General features: G+C 42.2%; 1 protein-coding gene across 1 annotated transcript in view; it reads left to right on the forward strand.

Moving 5' to 3' along the window:
- The window catches only part of OTOGL (otogelin like), a 1,080,166-nt gene that overhangs the window by 730,979 nt on the left and 329,910 nt on the right, over window positions 1–19,277 (forward strand). Inside the window, exon 30 of the mRNA XM_069227564.1 lies at window positions 8,548–8,715. Coding sequence (XP_069083665.1) covers window positions 8,548–8,715 — 168 coding nt within the window. The remainder of the gene's footprint in view (window positions 1–8,547; window positions 8,716–19,277) is intronic.

Genomic DNA, 19,277 nt, shown 5'->3' on the forward strand with positions numbered 1-19,277 from the left:
TGTCAGGTTCATTATTTTCTTTGGGAGAGATTTATATGTGAGCAAGCATAACGTTTATGTTGGCAACTGTTTTTACATTTGTGTACACCACATATGTGAATATGCATTGCATTTTATGAAGCATACACATGCACTATTTATTATATGCACCATCTTTCAGCATACCTATTAAATACATATGTTCTTGCCTTGTTACAGACAAGCAGAAGGTTACCGAATGAATCCATGTCATGAGGGAAGACATTCTAGGCCTAGGCATTCATTGAATAATTCAGAGAATTCTGGAAACTGTAGTCAGGTTTGGCTAATCCATGGGGGCTAAAGTGTTTGATTATAGTGGTTAATAGATGGAAAACCTGATTGGGGAATAATGCACCTGATGACTTGTAATAATCTAGTGATTATACTCATATGTCTGGGCATAATTGAAAGAAAATTAGTAATTGATTTATAAAGACAACCAAAATGCAGTGCCAAATTATTAACATACTCCTTTGTCTCTGATTCCAAGGCTTGATGTGCAACTGGTGTATGGTGTCCCTCTGAAGCCTCAGTTTTGCCTTGACCTTTTCTCCCCTTGTGCTCATTTTATAGTGGTATCATAGACACCACTGGCTCATGCATCTTTGAAATTTGACAAATACGGCTGCTCCATGCTCTTGCACCCTGAAGAAGTAGTTGGTGTGGGGTTACTATTTGTTTAGTTCTTGACCTCAGTAGTCAACAAAAGCACACTTTTCTCCTCCACTTTTTCATGTTATGTTGAATGTTTTTTTAACCATCCTTCACAAACGTTTCTTTGCATTTGGAGATTTGCTCTGACCACTTTGAATCTCAGGCTATCATACATTTCCATGTTGGATTGACTAGTTGCCACTGTCCAGATAATGAAGTTACAAATTTGATTCAAAAGTGGTCGAGACTATTAGCCAACAATCATTAAATGACTCTCAACCCAATTATCATCATAACATGGTTCATCCCTCTGTTGAATCAATCTTTGATACAGCAAAAAGCACTTCAGTGTGTTGCACGAATAGTTTTACACACATTTCGTTGCACCACATCTATTGTTTAGCACTCCAACACTTTGCTTTTACAAGTTAGTTGCAGCACCCAGTGAGAAATTGGGTTGACCGGAGGGTGAGCCCTGGTAAAACAGCAACCACAATGCCCAGGGTAATGCACAAGCAAACCCCAGATTGACCTGTGCTCCCCCTCTGGTAGCTTGGTACAGAGCAGTCAGGCTTAATTGAAGAAGATGTGCAAAGTATTTGTGCAACACAAAAAGGATCCCATACCTGGTTAGAAAATTAGAACTTAGTTTAATAAATAAAACAAGACCAAAATGACAAAAATCCAGTCAGTAGAACTTCGGTTATGATTCTTTAAGAATAAACTAAAGTATAGCGCTTAAAAGCAATGAGAGCCAACTGAGGATATCTGGTTGCACTGGACCGTGATAAAGTAAAAAGTTCAGGCCACCACAATGGAGCACGGGCCAGCTACAAGGACCCAGTTAGGCCTGCTCAACAAAGTACCTTAATCCTGGTTGGGGAGGGTTGCACAGATCTGAGTAGTAGATGCATTGCACGGCCAATGTAATGTGTTGGATCCGAGATGCAGCGAGGCTGGGGTGCGAGGTCCTGTTTTATCGATGTTGAGGATCCTGTTGACAAGGCTTGTGATGTGAAGGCCGTTGTTGAGCATGTATTGCTCAGCTGAGGCAAAGTGACTGTTCCGATAAGCGGTAAAGCTGCGAATTGGAGGTTTGGTGTCATCGTAACAGCGGCTGTCAATGATGGATGCAAGGAACTTGAACCATTTAATGCATCTAGGGAATCTTCGCACAGTGGCAGTTCTGGAGATGATGTGTTGAACCTAAGATGAAGGATGCAGCGGAGATGAGAGGCTTCTGTGCTGGGTCTCATCCATGCAGCAGCGGCAATGCTTGAGTTCTGGTAGAGGTTGCGCCGCTCAGCCGAGGTGATGCATCAGTTCTGCTCGGGGATCCACTGCTCAGCAGAGAAGATGCATTGGGTCCACTGGGAAGCACCATAGGCTCACTCCAAGGGTCCAGGACTGGGATAGCACCACTTTGCAGAGCAGACTCACAGATGGCAGAGTACATGTGCAGAAACAGGGTGGTTGGAAGTCTTTTATGTCCCTGAGACTTTAGACCAGAAGAGCAGCCAACAAGCTCTTGGAGCCACTCTGGGTTCTGGGTTGGAGAGATGCAGGTCCAGTCCTTCTCACACTCAGGCAAGAGGGCAGCAGCTAACAGGTGAGCACAGCAAAGCAGGAGTCCAGCTGAGAGCAGTCCAGCAGAGTGGCAGTCCTTCAGCAGCACAACAGTCCTTCTTCCTGGCACAGTATCACAGGTCCCGGGGTGTACTGAAGTAGTGGTATCAGAGATCCTGTTGTTATATCCAGTGGTGCCTTTGATGTGGGTGAGACTTCAAAGACATGCCTTTGAAGTACACAGATGTCCTGCTCTTCCTGCCCTTGTTCCATACTACAGGGGATATACAGTCCTTTGTGTGAGGACAGGACACAGCCTATTCAGATGCAAGTGAGGCTGTGTTCAGCTCCTCCCTCCCATTCCGCCCAGGATGGCCCATCAAGCCACACCTAAACTCCCATTCTGTACAGCTGTCTATGGGAATAGACAAAGCCCAACTGTCAACCACACCCAGTTATGTGACCAGAGACAGGCTGCAGGCACCAAATAGCTAAGGTAAGAAAATGGCAACTTTCTAAAAGTGCATTTTCAGAATTGCTATTTAAAATTCAACTTCACCATAAGTTAGGATTTTAAATTGTCCAAAGACACCAAACCTGAAGGGGCTATTTCTTCCCATTTGGAAATTATACCTCTAAAGTGTAGTAAGGCCATTCCAATGTTATCCTGTGGGAGAGATAGGCCTTGCCGTGGTGAAAAATGGATTTAAGAGTTGTTCTCCACCAGGACACATAAAACTGAAAAGTACTTGTCCTTCTTTTCAAATACATTGCACCTGGGCCTGTCCTAGGGTTAACCCATAGGTATTAGAAAAGGAAGGTTTGGATCTAGCAAAAGATTTCTTTGGCAGGTCGACATGGCAGTTCAAAACTGCACACACAGGTTTTGTAGTGGCAGGCCTGAGACTTATTTAAAGGGCTACATACGTGGGTGGCACAATCAATGCTGCAGGCACACTAGTAGCATCTACTTTACAGGCCCTGAGCAAAGGTAGTGCACTTTACTAAGATTTTATAAGTAAATAAATATGCCAATTGGATATATGCCAATGTTACCATGTTTTAGAGACAAAGCACAATCAATTTAGCACTGGTCAGCAGTGGTATATTGTGCAGAATCCAAAGGGTAGTAAAAATGAAGTCAGCAAAAACAGAAGGTCTAGAGGCAAAATGTTAGGGGAAACCATGTCAAGGATTCTGTGGCTAACACACCCGTTGCACATACAAAATAAATGTGTGATGATTTTTCCCATCTTGAATAATTTTTTCTTATCTTAAATTCTTCACAAACTGTCTAATGTGGTTGATTAATATCTCACATACTGTACGATTAGATAGGCTTACCTTACTAGCCCTAAATATATTTACTTAACGCATGAATGATTCCATAGAAACATTGTTGATTGACATATATTATGTTACTCAGGATCCATTGTAATATATTGGCTAGAAAGAAGCAGATTATCTTAGAGAATTGATATTGATTGATGCTACTCAACCAGTACATTTCAGAGTCTGTCAAGCCTGAGGCTCAGTAAAATTGATTGAAGGAGTTTACTTCATCAGTGCAAATAGTATTTGATCTCTCTCTCTCTGGTGTTTATTGCTTCTTGCTTGAAGTCCAGTTGACTTTTCCATGGTTGGAAGACCAAAAGAGCAAACATGACACAAAAGGAAAGTCTAGTTTTAGAATACAGCTATCTATAATGACCCAATCAACTTTGGCCTCAAAACTACTTAATGAAGATGAACAAAGTGACTGTTGTTCCATCTTATATCAAAAGAGTAGTCATTAGATCTTGCCCTCATATAATTTCAGTCTTAAATATCAATGTTTGTCTCCTACTTATGTTTTGCAACATAACAGGGTCACAGGTTCAAAATGAATACCTGTCACAGGTTTCCATATATACAATTGAAAAATATTTAGGAATTCCGTCATGCAACAATACAGAGGCACTTCCATATGTATAACTGTTAGTGCAAAAGTGCATTGAAGAAATGTTTTTCCATCTGTTCACTAGCACTGTTTTCTATTTCTAGCTGGATACATATTTTCTGTGTGGAGAAACTCCTTCTCTTACACCCTACCACTCTTGAAGAGTGTTTCATTATTTCTTACATTAAAGAGAGGTAAACTTCTAACTACTTCCAGGGTGGGAATGGATTTTGATAGAGTTTTTGAAAAAAAGACAAGCAGGTTTGTTTGTGGATGAGTTAAAACAATTTAGGGCATTTACATATAGCGGCCTGATTACAAATAAAAGTGCTATTTTTTTAACCGGATAAAAATACCCTGGGGTTTGTTATTTATCGGGTGCGATAAATGACACCTATTCTGAGTTTTGGGGGAATAACATGCAGATTTTGGAGTTTAACACACCAAAATTTGCTTGGTATATTTAATACCTGTTAGAAATGGGGTCTTTAGTTGGCAGTCAGGTTACCCCCTGTCCAAGCAAGGACCCTCACTCTAGTCAGGGTAAGTCACATACAATTCAAATTATCCTGTGCCCACCCTCTGGTAGCTTGGCACTGAGCAGTCAGGCTTAACTTAGGAGGCAATGTGCAATAACACAGTGCAAACACCACAAAAATACACCACACAGGTTTAGAACAATTTAGAATACATATCTGAGTAGATTAAGGTCAAAAAGACCAAGATTTGATAAATACATGCGTTTTAAGTTCTTAAAAGCAACAATGGTCTCTTGCAAGCACAAAGTACCTGGTTTGCGTCAAAATTACAGGCACGAAGCCCGCAGAGGAGATGTGTTGAAAAAGGTAGGTGTGTGTCAGATTTCCGGGCGCACACAGATGATGCATCGATTCTTTTCTACGCGGCAAGGTCTTTGCGTCTAATTCTGGCACGCAGGCTTGAATCCTCTTAGTGATGCAGGGTATTTTGATGCCCAGGGATGATGCGTGGAAATCCGGGGTGCGCAGGACAAAGTCACAGGTGCTGCATTGATCCGGTGGGTGTTGCATCATCATTTCTGTTGCACCGCAGGCGCCGCGTCGATTCCTCTTGCAGGAAGTCAGGTTGCATCGTTCTGGCTCAGCAATGGGTCGATCCAGTGGGCTGTGCGTCGAAGTTCCGGTCTCAACTCAGGCGCTGCATCAATCTCCACTCGGGAAGCCGGGCTGCATTGTTCTGGTTCGGCAATGCTGGGATTCTTTCCCCGCTAAGCAGGATGTGCGTCATTTCCAGCAGGCTGTGCATCGGTTTTTCGCCGCACAAGTAGTTCTTTGCAGAGATGTAGGGCCAGATGTAGGAAGCCGTTTGCATGGTGCAAACTGCGAAAATCGCAGTTTGCACCATGCAAACAGCCTTCTGCGATGCACATTCACAATTAGGAAGGGGTGTTCCCTTCCTATTTGCGACTCGCATCGCAAATCGCAGTTACCACCAGTGTCACACTGGTGGTAACTCATTCGCAAAAGGGAAAGGGTCCCTAGGGGACCCCTTCCCCTTTGTGAATGTTGGCAAAAGGTTTTTTCAGAGCAGGCAGTGGTCCAATGGACCACTGCCTACACTGAAAAAACAAAACCAAATGGTTTCGTTATTTTTTTTATTTTGCAACTCGTTTTCCTTTAAGGAAAACGGGCTGCAAAACAAAACAAAAAAATGCTTTATTGAAAAAGCAGTCACAGACATGGAGGTCTGCTGACTTCAGCAGGCCACCATCCCTTTGAGTGCAGGGACTCGCTATGGGGTGGGTCTTTGCGACCCCATAGCGAGTCGCAGATGGTGTCTGAGACACCTTTCTGCATCCGAATTTGCGATTCGGAAATTGGGAGTCGCACCGACTCGCAATTTCCGAATCGCAAATTTGGACCTTACTACATCTGGCCCGAACTCTTTTTGGCTCTGAGAGTTCAGGAAACAGGAGGCAAGCTCAATCCAAGCCATTGAAGAGCACTTTACAGCAGAGCTAGAGGCCAGCAAGGCAGCAGGGCAACAGCAAGGCAGCAGTCCTTTACAGCACAGCAGTCCAGGTTAGTCCTTTGGGCAGCCAGGTAGCTTCTCTTGGCAGGTTGCAGGTTCTGGTTCAGAGTTTCTTTCCCAGGATGTGTCTGAGTTGGTAGGGTCAGGGACCCAGTTTACATACCCAAATGTGCCTTTGAAGTGGGGGAGACTTCAAGGAGTGGCTTAGAAGTGCACAAGGCCCCATTTCAGTACAATACTGTCTGCTAGGGTACCAGTAGGGGGTTTGGCAGTCCATTGTGTGGGGGCAGGCCACTACCCTTTGAAATGTAAGTGTCAGGCCCTCCACCCTTCCAGCCCAGGAAGACACATTCAGTATGCAGATGTGTGCAGGTGTGACTGAGCATCCTGTGTTTGTGGTTGTCTGGGTAAAATGCACAAGGGAGCTGTCAACAAACCAAGCCCAGACGTGAATTGTAAGGCACAGAAGGATTTAAGTGCAGAGAAATGCTCACTTTCTAAAATTGGCATTTCTGAAATAGTAACACAAAATCCAACTTCACCAGTCAGCATGCTTTGGTATTACCATTCTGGCCATACTAACCTGTTTACCCCTTTCTAATCAGAATCTACCACTCAAACAGTTTATGAGTGGCATTAATGTTAGCCTATGAAAGGCGCAGGCCTCACAGCAGTGGAAAATGAATTTAGGAGTTTTCCACTACCGGGACATAAAAAACACACAGATATATGTCCTGCCTTTTACCCACACAGCACCCTGCCCTCTGGGTTACCTAGGGCCTACCTTAGGGGTGACTTATACATAGAAAAAGGGGAGCTTAAGTACTTTTAAATGCCAAGTCGGTGTGGCAGTGAAACTGCACGCACAGGCCTTGCAATGGCAGGCCTGAGACATGGTTAATGGGCTACTTATGTGGATGGCACAACCAGTGCTGCAGGCCCACTAGTAGCATTCAATCTACAGGCCAATTAGGTATGAACCAATGTTACCATGAATTAAGGGAGAGGGCATATGCACTTTAGCAGTGGTTAGCAATGTGCGCTGAGTCCTAAAATTTGCAAAAACAGTGTCAAAAAGTGGAGGGAGGCAGGCAAAAAGTTGGGGGTGACCACCCTAAGGCTGTCAAGTCTAACAATACCCTACACAATCGCCATGTTAAAGTTCAGCAGGTTTGAGCTGCTGAAGTTTAATGAACCTTGAGGCATTTAATGGATCCAATAAATATCAAATGTATTAAATACCTTTTAACTTGCAATTCCAACCGGTGTATGAGTGGGGGTTTACGCACCAGTCAGAATATAATGAGCACCTCACAATCAGGCCCTTAGAATGTTGACTTTCACAGCTTTGCTTGGAGTAAAATCACTCACAAGAAAGTCTTTGTGAGCAAAAGCACCTTTTGTGAATCGCAAATGAGGTTTTACACTTGTAAAAAATGCTGTTGGCCATTTTACACTCAATTTACACATGCAAATAGGTTTGTGCATCAGGCCCAATGTGAGGTATTTTTGAGTTTCATTCTCATACCTATGACACCACAGCCCTGGTAATCCAAAAAATGGAAGTAGTGTTTTGTGGATTTTAAGCAATGCAAGGGCCATTCCCTATGAGAACTCCATATCAAGCTGTTCTTCATCAGGAGCATTGCTAAACAGAATGACTAGATTGATCTTTAAAGAGCACCCGCCTTTCTGGCATTAACACATCAGGACTTAAATGGTGTAACAGCTGTAGGTTTTCTATAGAAGAATGCCTGTTTCCTTCTGAGATGTAGTTTTGTATCTTTTATATGGCTGATTAGCTGAGGACCTTTTCCTTCGATAATAACCATGGGGTCAGAACTGACTAAGTTTTACTCCAGTGTTGATGTACACACACTAAACTGCTCATAGCTAAAGCAATCTTATCCATCCTATCTCCATCTTCTGTTACCTTGTGTCCAGCTGAACATTTCAACATGGTGAACGTTGTATTTTTTGTGTGGTTGAAATTTATTGTAAAGATATTTTGCGGTTTTCCAATCTACCAAAAAAGAGAGAGTTTTGCAGATGATTTCTTTCTTTTCCAAATTCTACTTTTTCTATGAATTTACATCTACTACATGTATCTAAACTTTAACAACTTCACAAGGTTGACGAGTTCAGCAAAGCTAAAAAAACTGCACATAGTTGCCAAAAGTCAACTCAGCAAATTTGACACCAACCTCATCTTAACTCTCCAGAGATGACTGTTCAGTCCAATGTTGAATCATTGCACTTCAGTATGTGGGATGAGTATGATATCAAATTATAGAGCACATTCTTTGTGATGACAAAAATAGAAAATTCATTTATTTTATCTGTTTATTGCTTTACAGGCCTTGGAGAAGGACCATACATTTTAGCCAGCTATGGAAACAGTGATGCTGTTTTAGGAGCCAATATAACCAGCAGGAAGATATTCCCTTTGCCAAGAATAAGCGCACATGGGAATGTGCTGTTCAGTTTTATGATTACACCTGGACTGTTCAAGGATAAGGACTCGTGTAAGTATTGTTTACACTGTTAGAAATGACTTTAAATACATTACCAGCTCAGTGGCATAACAAAACTTGAGGGTACCGCCCTACAAGGTACATGAAGGGGGCTCCTCCCCCCACACACTCAGGAGCTCTAAGGCCAGGCCCCCCACCCATGCACAATGGCAGCCAGTTCGCAGGTGCGTGGCTTTGAGCAGCTGAGGGGGCCCGCGGGGCTATTGTTACGCCACTGTACCAGCTACATTTAATTTGTTCCACATATTTTTGAGCTGTTGCTGGCGGAGATTTGCTAAAAGGAAATTGTTCTACCAGTTTCGTTCCGTGCTTTGTGGCATAGCTAACAATGATGCAGCAGGTGCATCAGCAGAAAACCCATAAGGTTTGAGGGGCACACTCCACCCAATCTATGGTAGTCCTTTGCTAAACACTGGGGGTTAAAAGTGGTCATTTTTCTTACTTGGATTAGGTCTCATGACACCCTTGCTAGTCCACTGTCTACACTGTTCAACACCTATGTGTCAGGTTGTGCATACTGCTATGCCATAGATACCTTGACTGATGGAATGGAAAGGAATGCTGATACTGAAGTGTAAGTGAAAAACGGTTTCAAGGGGCAGGGAGATGTGATTTGAAACAGAGAAGACATTGATCAAGCATGAATTCCCATGGACAATTCGATTTAAGGCACTGACAACGGTCTTTAATGGAACAGTCAGTAAAGTATGTTTAATAATGGAAAAGTGATGAATGTAAAAACACTCAGGGGAAGATTTACAAGAAAGTGGTACATCAGCAATGATGTGCCAGTTTTCTTCCATCGCCCCTGACCCACCTAATGACACCATGGCTGCACCGTATTTATAAGAGCGCACATGGTTGCGCCGTATTTATAATATGGTGCACCAAGGTGAACATTAGGCCAATAGCGTCAACATTTTTGATGCTATTGTGGCGCTGTTCTCCACTAGCATCAAAAATGTTGACACTAGTGGACCAAAGTGCAAGAAGGCCTATGGGTTAATATGGGTGCATCATTTTAACACCTGCTCTGAGCAGTCATTAAAAATGATGCAAAAAATGGTGCAGTGTAATCTTGTAGATTTTACTGCACCATTTTGGGGGGGCCTCCTAATGCCAGAATGCCCCCTTGCATACATTATGCCTGGCGCAGGTATAATGTCGCGCAAGAGGGTGCAAAGTGGCGCAATGCATGCATTGCTCCACTTTGTAAATCCGGCATTGCAAAAATGCCTTCCTAACGCCACATTAGCATAAACAAATATGACACTAATGTGGTGAAGGAGGCACTAGGGGCTTGTAAATCTGCCCATCTGTATCTATGTATATATGTATCTGTGTTGCATTTCTATAGCATGAACCTAGCCAAAAGGCCGTGCGGAGTTGTATAGGGTCAAAGACAATCATAAAGTTAAGGAGTGATAGGAGAGGTTGCGGGTTTGTGCACTGTTAATTCTGTGTGATGTAGTATTCTTTAAAGAGGTGCATCTTCAACTCTGTCCTAAATTGAAGCACTGTTGGAGCAGTGAATATATGTAGGATGTTGGTATGCAGTAAATAGATTGAAAATAATTGCTGCTTTGTTTTTTCTACAGTATATGGACATGAATAATATAAGCAAATTATTCATATTTAAATTTACTAAAAAATTTAACTGTCAAAGCTTTACACATTTCTACGTATGACAGCTCTCGTTTTCTGTCCTTCTCCTCTTACAAACTGTATTGAGTATCTCACAGGGGGTTCAGCCGGGTAGAAGGAGTAGCTAAGGGTGATGTACCCACTAGGATAATTTATCTCTACATAAATGTCTTCATCTGTATTCATTACTTTACTAGACCTGGGAGAAGGACAAATCAATGGCATCAGGGCTATTGCTATTTTTGTTCCCCAGCAGCAACACGCCTCCTTCAATTTAAATGTTTCTTGCCGGAAAACAAAAAAGCTTTTCCTGAGAGGATGCAACAAACATGATGCTTGCTCAGCAAAGCTTTTTAAACATTATTTTAATTTTTTCAAACTGTGTTCTGTCATAACATTTCACATCTGTACGATCGATCTTGGCAGTTACTTTCTCATCCACAAAACATAACTTTGGCACATGAGCACACCTGCATTATATCTACATCATTACATCACAATTCCATTTTGTTTTTTCCCAGCAATTTTTGATAACATCAGCAAAAACCCTTTTATTAGGTGCGTGATTATGTTTCTCTCTCCAGTGGGAATGCATTTCACTTACAATATATGTTCCATTTAAAGGCATTCCTGCAGCAGTAGCTGCTTTTTAGAAGTTGGTTAGTGGCTGCTTCTAATCAGTTTTCCATTAAAAGTAACTCTTGGGAGTCTGTGCCTAAATATCACGAGAATAGATTGTCACGGGAGAAATGTATGCTAAATATTTTGATGCAACCTGGTATTCCTGGGAACATGGACAGAACAATAATGCGAAGAGCAATGGTTCCCTCGGAGGAAGTATAAGCCTAAACGTATTAAGTATGAAAAAGACACATTGCATAGTGTTATATGTGCTCCAACGAGATAGCATAGTGAAAGTGAATAGTGATACAAGTGAAATAATGTGCCCTGGTTCTATATACAAAGCATATATACAATACTAGAGGCTGATACAAATGTATATTTTCAAACAACATAACTAAGACCAAGAACACAGTGCGTACAGTATCATAATAAATAGCAGTCCACTTGTGCAACATTTCAATGCTAGAAAAAATATTTTATAAATTATTTTAAACAGGATCATCGTCAAGGCCAAAACGTGGTAGCAGCCATTAATGAGCGATAACTCAAAATAGAATATGCAGGTTCCCCAATGTCAGGACACTGTAGGGTTGGATCAGGCAGGATGAATGTAAGATATCTTTGGGAGTCTGATATCAGACGCCGTCAAAGGATTATTATTAGACAGCCCACATAAATTGATGGCTGTGAGGTAACCGCTGACTGTGAGAGAAACTGTCACCTGATGATGACACTTTGTAACAGTTTTTGTAGGGTTGAAACATTAACAACTGCACTAGTGGGCTGATAGTAATTGAGATATTGTACATACTGTACTTTTAGTGAGTCATATGTGTATCAACCCCTATGTTGGAAATTGGGTTTCTGGTTGAGGGGGGTGAAACTCAAGTCTTCCACAGTGTACTGAACAGTTGGGTTCCTTAGTCTGAGGGTCCATTACTTATACTTGGTGCCTACTTTGAAGTAGGAGAAGGCTCTGGAGATTCCAGTGCCCAGAGGTGCATGGAACGTCCTGCCTGTATGCCCTGGCCCCAACTTGCATGAGGTCACAAAAGACTAGTGTCAAGTCTTTGGGTGTGTGCTCAGGCACAGCCTTTGTGATGTGCAAGTGTGGTAAGCGACATCTCCTCTCTCTCAACCAGTCAGAGATGGCCAATCCTGCCACGACCAACTGCCAGCTATAACTAGTCATGTCACTCAGGATACATGCTGCAGTTTAGGAAAAGAAAATGTTAACTGTCTAAAAGTTGCATTGTCAGAATTGTGACTGAAAGTCCACCTTTATCATAAAAGGAGTTTTAACTTATAATTTATTAGACACCAAACTTGATATTCCACCTGCTCCCAATTGAAAATTATCACTATTAAATTTAATAACGTAACTCAATGTTATCTTATGGGAGAGGCAATCCCTGAAATAGTGAAAAATGAATGTAAGAGGTTTTCACTACCAGGACATGTTAAATTTAAAAGTACATGTCCAACATTTTAAATTCAGTGCAGCCTGCCCTTTGGGTTGTTTAGGGCCTACCCTGGGGTGGGGGTGACTTATGTGTCTTAAAAACAAAGGTTTAGGCCTGATAAAAGGTTTGTTTTGCCAGGTCACTATGGCAGTTTAAAATTGCACACACATGCTGCAATGGCAGGCCTGGGACATGTTTATAAGGCTACTTAAGTGGTTGGCAGGATCTGTACACAGGCCCACTAGTAGCCTGTAATTTACAGGCCCTGTGTATATGTAGTACCATTGTACTAGGGACTTACAAGTAACTTACATGTGCTAAATGGGTGTAAATCAGTTCTGTCATGTTTACAGAACGGAGAGCACAAACACTTTAGCACTGATTAACACTGATAAAGCGTGCAGCGTGCTAAAAGCCAATACAAATGGTTTTAGGAAACAGAAGAGTGAGGACAAAAATTCTGTGGATGGTCATGCAGAGATGGCCAAGTTCAACACCCTACTGTACATATGCTTTGTATATAGTTCCAGTGCACATTATTTCACTCATGTCACTCTTGATGGCACACCTATGGCATACCTATGATATGAAGAAATGTGTCTTTTTCATACTGATGTAGGGAGTATACCTATAAATGTAACTCTACATTCTCACTTCAATTGATGTTCTTATCCAATTAGCCCAGGAAGTTTAGAGTTACACTTCTTCCGAAGAAACCATTATTCTTTGTATTACCGTGAGAAATGTGGTACATATGTCACTATTCCCATTACAATATATTACATCTTTACATCAGTGGCGGCTGGTGACTTTTAAAAGTGGTGGGGCGTATAATAGTTGATTCCGAGTTTCAAAAAGCTTAGAATTCATATAAAAATCTAAAGCTTGAGAAGTCAATTCGGATTACAGAAAATCAAGGCCGTGGCACTGAAAAAGTCAGTAGGCGAAGTAAATAAAAGCCATTGGCTCAATGCTATAAAGGGGCAAAGGAGTGAGCAATGAATTTTAGCCAGGTCCCAATATATGTTTTTTATTATAGCATTCCATTGATTGTGATGATACATAATCAGGAGAAATAGAGTATTGCCGAAGAACATGGTTTTCATTTCACCAGGCAAGCCAATGTAGATAGAGTAGCTTTATGAGTGACTACATGAGTGTAAATGTTAGCGAATAGTTTACCATGCGGAAAGGCAAATTATCAGCACTGTATTAAACACAATAAAATAAGTGATTGAACTACTTTATACATATTACCAAACTGATCCACGTGTACATTACAAAAGTGTGTGGGTGAGTAATAGGGCTTTGTGGAAAAAGGCATTTTATTATCAAAAGAGATTTCTAGCTCACACCCTCTACACAGGGTAATGCAAATGCTTCAGTTAGTGATACAAAAACAACAAAGGGTATTGTTTCTGCACTCACTAGGCAACGAAGTGTAAAGATAGGTCTTCTCCATACCGTTTGCAGTGATGCGTGATTTACATTTCATTTTACACTTTACTTGCCTGTATTATTTAAAATTCTTTGGATTACCTTCTGCTTGTTCATGATTATGGAACAGTACATTTTATTCCACATGTTGCTGAAAGCCTTTGTTTTATATCCAAGTGGTAGCACCTAGTGCTACCCACTGTGGAATTAAAAGTACCCTGCTATGAAGAAATCGGGCAAAGGCCTCCTATTAGCAGTTTTTTCCATTCTCAGTGCACTTTAAACCCACTCATGCTAACCTTAACCAAAAAAAATACCTCGTGTGTTTTTAATGTCCTGCTGGCCTCTAGTTGATTTGATGTCACTTATGTTTTGGTGGTTTGGGTATTCACTGGTAGGAATAAAACAAGGGTCTCTTGTGCCTTTGGTGTTCATGACTTAGAGTTAATACTGGCCGGTTCTGGCATGTTGTACTGATCTGGAGCATGAGACAGCTGTCTGACGCAGTCTAGACATGCCAGTCTTTTTTAATGCAAGCTCTGGGGAGGTCCCATATGGTGCTTGGTGGTTTTACACTTGATTTACCAGCAATAAAGATATATAAGGTTGTCTTTAACCTATTGCCCCTACCTGACAGCACGTCATTGATTAACTCTTGCTGTGTAATTTATTTACAAAAGGTAAGATAAACTACTCCTTGTTTTTTGTTTTTGGAGTTTTATATAGTGCAAACTCAACCCGAAGTTATAGGAGCACTTTACATGAGTAGTGCACCAGTTACATGACCTACTATGAAGTAGGAGGAATGTACTTTCTCACTTGTAATATTCAAATGTATTGAAGGATGCTTCACCACACACGCACACACACAGTCACTGTTATAAACATCAACACCAGTTAGAAGCCAGCACTCATTTAGTCTACTGTATGACAGGCTCACTTCTCTCTGAAACGACTGCAACACAGAGCACGAAACCAGACATGGCAATGAACTTTTAATTAGGGGTGGGTGGAGCTTGTGGAATTTTACTCCAGGGAATTCCATGGAGTTACATAAAAACTCTGCAAGATTCAGCAGAGTTCCACCTACCCATAATGCTCCCCAAGTAGGGTTGCGCACATGGATTCATATCCACTACATTTCAGTGGGATGTTACAATACCATAAAAGGGTAACACTTGAGCACCCAGGTTGACACTGTGCGGACTACAATTTCCAAACAGTTAAGTCTATCCCTGAGGTGGGTGGGCCCTGTGGGGTCGGATACAACACTCACGGCATTCGTAGAGGCACCAGAGAGACAGGGAATAAAGAGCGAAGTCAGATAGTCAGTGCGCAACTGTGCAACACAGAGAAGCACACAGCGGTGACAGGTGGGAAAGGGTGTGGAAAAGAAAGATCTATGGATCAGGAGGTTTGCTGGGGTTTGCAGGAGGGAGTAAGCTGAAGACACGTACTTGATGCAAGTACAGGCCGCATGGCTCTCATAGTTCTAGATTACATACTTGTAGAAAGTAACTCGTGTCACCGATGGAAGGCTTGCCCTGTAGTTCACTCAGTCGGGCATGAAGGTCAGGTCGCAACATCTCAGGATTTCTTGGAGAAAAACATTTACTCATTAACGAGTCGAGATCTCTGGGTGGCTATTTAGTGGCTATATTCATGCATGTAAAGATTGCACCTTTGAGATCGGTACTATTACTGTGCTCAGACACAAAGGAGCGCGAGACAATAATTACCCCTCGCTGAGATCTACTTGATGTCTCCCACATACTGACAATATTGCATTTTCCAGACAAAAGATGGTTCTCATGAACTGTCCTGGCATGCTGTCAAGCTCACGCTGCTGTATTCTGCTCCGGGCTGTGCGGAGAGGAGCTCTCCTCATCCTGTGTCAGCTCTTCACAGCCAGACCCCTTTCTCGGCGCTAGATATTAGGTCATAGCGGAAAGAAGGCATGGTCGCTCTTCCTCGTGCATGTTTACTGAAGCTGATGACTCTTTTGTTTTTTTGGGTGGGAATAATGAAGTACAGAACTTCAAGCCAGACAAGAAACTTTCGACTCGTTAAATCCACACATTTGCGGGCTTACTTTTGGGACATACTGATCTGTCCTGTACGTGAGTAGAGGCGCATCCAGATACGTCTTATTTTCAAAGTGGATACTTCAAAATGTGACAGGGACAATAAGGTTGGAAAATGCAGACATGCATTTGTTTAGCAGCCTAAATAGAACCTGCTGCTTGAAAATTAAATTAACTAGGGGTGAGCACCGCCGCAGAGTTTTTGTTGAACTACGTGCTCCAAGCCGAGGGTGGAGAGGCAAAACTCCGTGAACTCTGCCGGTAGAGCAGAGGTTACCTCCCACCCCTACTTTCAACCACTGCAAATCACAAAGCAGTCTGACCCCTGGTGTTGTGCTCCATGTTGTAGGCAGTTAAGGAACCTGCGATGTGGCAGCGTAAAGGAAGGCTGAATGGCTGTGATTATGTTCATACACAGCACACTTATGATGCACCTGCTGTAAACATTCTGTGAGAACCCCATGCCATGGATAAAAAAGCCAGCCTATCAACAGTACTCAAACATTCATGCACAGCGAATTTCTACTAGTCACTGAAAGAATCACAAGGCGCCACATGTGCACCTCGGAATTCCCAAGACTCCATATGCAGAGTAACTCCGCTCAAGGCCCTTGCAAATCCAACCAGTAATAACATCATAACAATGGGAGGATTCCAGCACCCGTGCCCAGCCCACAGAGGCCACCCACTCCAACCATGACTCCACCTCATGCCTTCCCCAGCCCGCAGTCCTCGCAAAGCACATTGCACTTTATATTGTTTTGTGAATGTTATGTGGTGTCTAGAAAGGGACATCCTGCCGGAGACCAAACGAGAACCAATCAGCGCTTGATTTAGACATTTATGGCTATATTATTTGATATTCACGAATTCACATACCTCCATTCGGTGATTCAGTCAAATTAGTCAATACATCAAACGTTCGAAGCACTGTTTTTCTCATCAAAAATTGATGCGAGTCTTCCCACCTGCCACACCCTTTCCCAGCTCGTCACAGGGTGAGAGGTCCCACCCACCCTCTGGCAAGTTGGGAAAGGGTGGGGTGACAATGCTCTCCACTCCCTGATTGACGTGGAGGCTAAGCGCTTCAGGGCTTGAATAAAAACGCCTTGGGCTAACTTGGCCTCTCCGTCATCAGGGGGTGGAGACTAGGCCTTGATGCAGGGTCTTTGCTGAGCTGATGACCTCACAGGCCTCAGGGCTGTGAGATTATCAGCCCAGCAAATAGACTCACTTTGGGCCTGCCTACAAGGGAGCAGTTGAAGTGAGCACGTGACGTCAGTCACGTCACTTCACTTGTCGAGCAACAATAATGCTGGACTGGTGTTGGCGAGTGGGGAAGATAGTGCCCCCTGTTTTATAAAGTTTTATAAAGTTACAAGCGGGTATTCTTTTTTAATATAAAAAAAATGTACGCTGTGTTTTTAAAGGGGGCGAAGCCCCGACACCCATATACAGAAACCGCCACTGCTTTACATAGGTCGTATATATTCGGAGATCTTGTGTACCTCCCCACCCACATCAAATCGCCACTTTGCCTGCAGTAATGCTATTGCTGTGATTTTTTTTAAATATAAGTAAAGACTAATAAGGTTAGCGTTCGGTTGGGCTGCTTCTCCGATTCTAGCATTTCGGATAGATCTCTAAAAACGAATATTCAATGCCTTGCAATAAGGCAGCACGCCCACGGTAGGTGCCTGAAGGCAGCTTCAGGCTCCACATATCTCCAACACCTTCAGCCTAATCGTATTTCTAATTAATGCACCTTTTTGTAGGATGGTGTATTCTATGTGAATATTTGTACCATAACCTTTTGTGTTTCTCATTCAGTGAAGTAACTTTTATTTGAAAGCAACAGAAGTCCCACTCCAGGTCCAATCGTAGGATTTCTAGGTCAGCCTTCCATTAACTTTTAGTCTTCCGTGTGGTCTGTTTATGGCACGATAGTGTCATTCTAAATAGTTTTGATACCAATTGTTTTGTATTAGGTGTCGTTATTAAAAACGTGAGCACGGCATTTGATCTCGTTCATGTGGAAATGTTTTGCACCATGTGTTTAGGGCCGGTTTTAGTCTGTAAGATAGAAAGACATCGCTGGAGGACCTGATGCATCAAGCAATACAAATGACTTCGTGAACTAGGTGAAATAGGTGTCCAGCCCTCAGCTTGCCCAGTTGTTGACAAGCCTTTTCTTCAGGCTTGGGCAACGATGCTGTGTTCTTTCTCAATAATATGCCTGATGGGTATGATAATTTATATGCCCGGAACTTAGCCTTTGCATCTTGTGGAACAAATCAACACAGGTGATAGCCTTCAGAGCAACCACCACACCAGCTGTTATAAAGTGTGCAAGTGGCATTGTAACCGGTAGCTGCCTTGTAATTTGAGTGCTTGAGTAGGTGGTATTTAAGCTCGGAGCATCCGGGTGATTACATCCACATTGGATGCTAAAGACTAATTCTATCTATTAGCAGGTAGACTGGAATCTTTTACCAGTCATGGATCTCTGCTACATAGAAAAACGCCTTCCCATGGAAATGTTTTCAAATGGTTAATGCAAACTAAACTCTGTGTTTCCATCGGACAGAGTAACTGCCTCATAGAGTTTTCTAATGAATAGTAGCATTGCCATTGTGTTCATGTGGCTCGTATTCCCTACCAGTGCACGTCCCATAACCAGGAAATCTATGTCTCTCCTCACTTGTTGATAATATTTTGGGCATGATTACAACAGAAGTAGTGTCATGGAAGGGTTACTTCAAAACAACGTCCCATGAGATGAATGGCTTCTTTGTAATTTCTTCCTGCATGGCCATGAATTAAAAATTAATTAAAAATGTTCTTTATTCATAAAATGAAATGTGATTTGTTTGGTATCTTTTTTTGGTTCCAGCTTGTTGCATTGCCTTATTAAAAGTAATGTGCCACACGTTATATGCACAATAATTTAAAGCTAATCGTTCCACGAATGTTAGCAAATGTTTGTGAATCAATACTACTTTAATAATATGTTCATACAGATTTGAATAATTGTCAGCATAAGGTTCAGTGTTTCAAGGTGGCTTTTAAAAAACGTACTTGGTTAACTATCAACTTCTGAGCTTAACGTATTTAGTGGGGTTACTAGGAAATCAGTCTCCGGAAACCAGAAAGTGAGGTTTATTAAACTGTAATGTTTGGCCTCAGGATAACAAGGTCTTCAATAGACATATTATAAAAAGTGATCTGGGGGTGCACAAGCTTTTGCACTTGTTTTCTGTATCCAAGGAATTACAGAAGAGCCCACAGAGACTTGTCTGGC

The sequence above is a fragment of the Pleurodeles waltl genome, chromosome 4_1, assembly GCF_031143425.1.
Source record: "Pleurodeles waltl isolate 20211129_DDA chromosome 4_1, aPleWal1.hap1.20221129, whole genome shotgun sequence".
Taxonomy (NCBI): Eukaryota; Metazoa; Chordata; class Amphibia; order Caudata; family Salamandridae; genus Pleurodeles; species Pleurodeles waltl.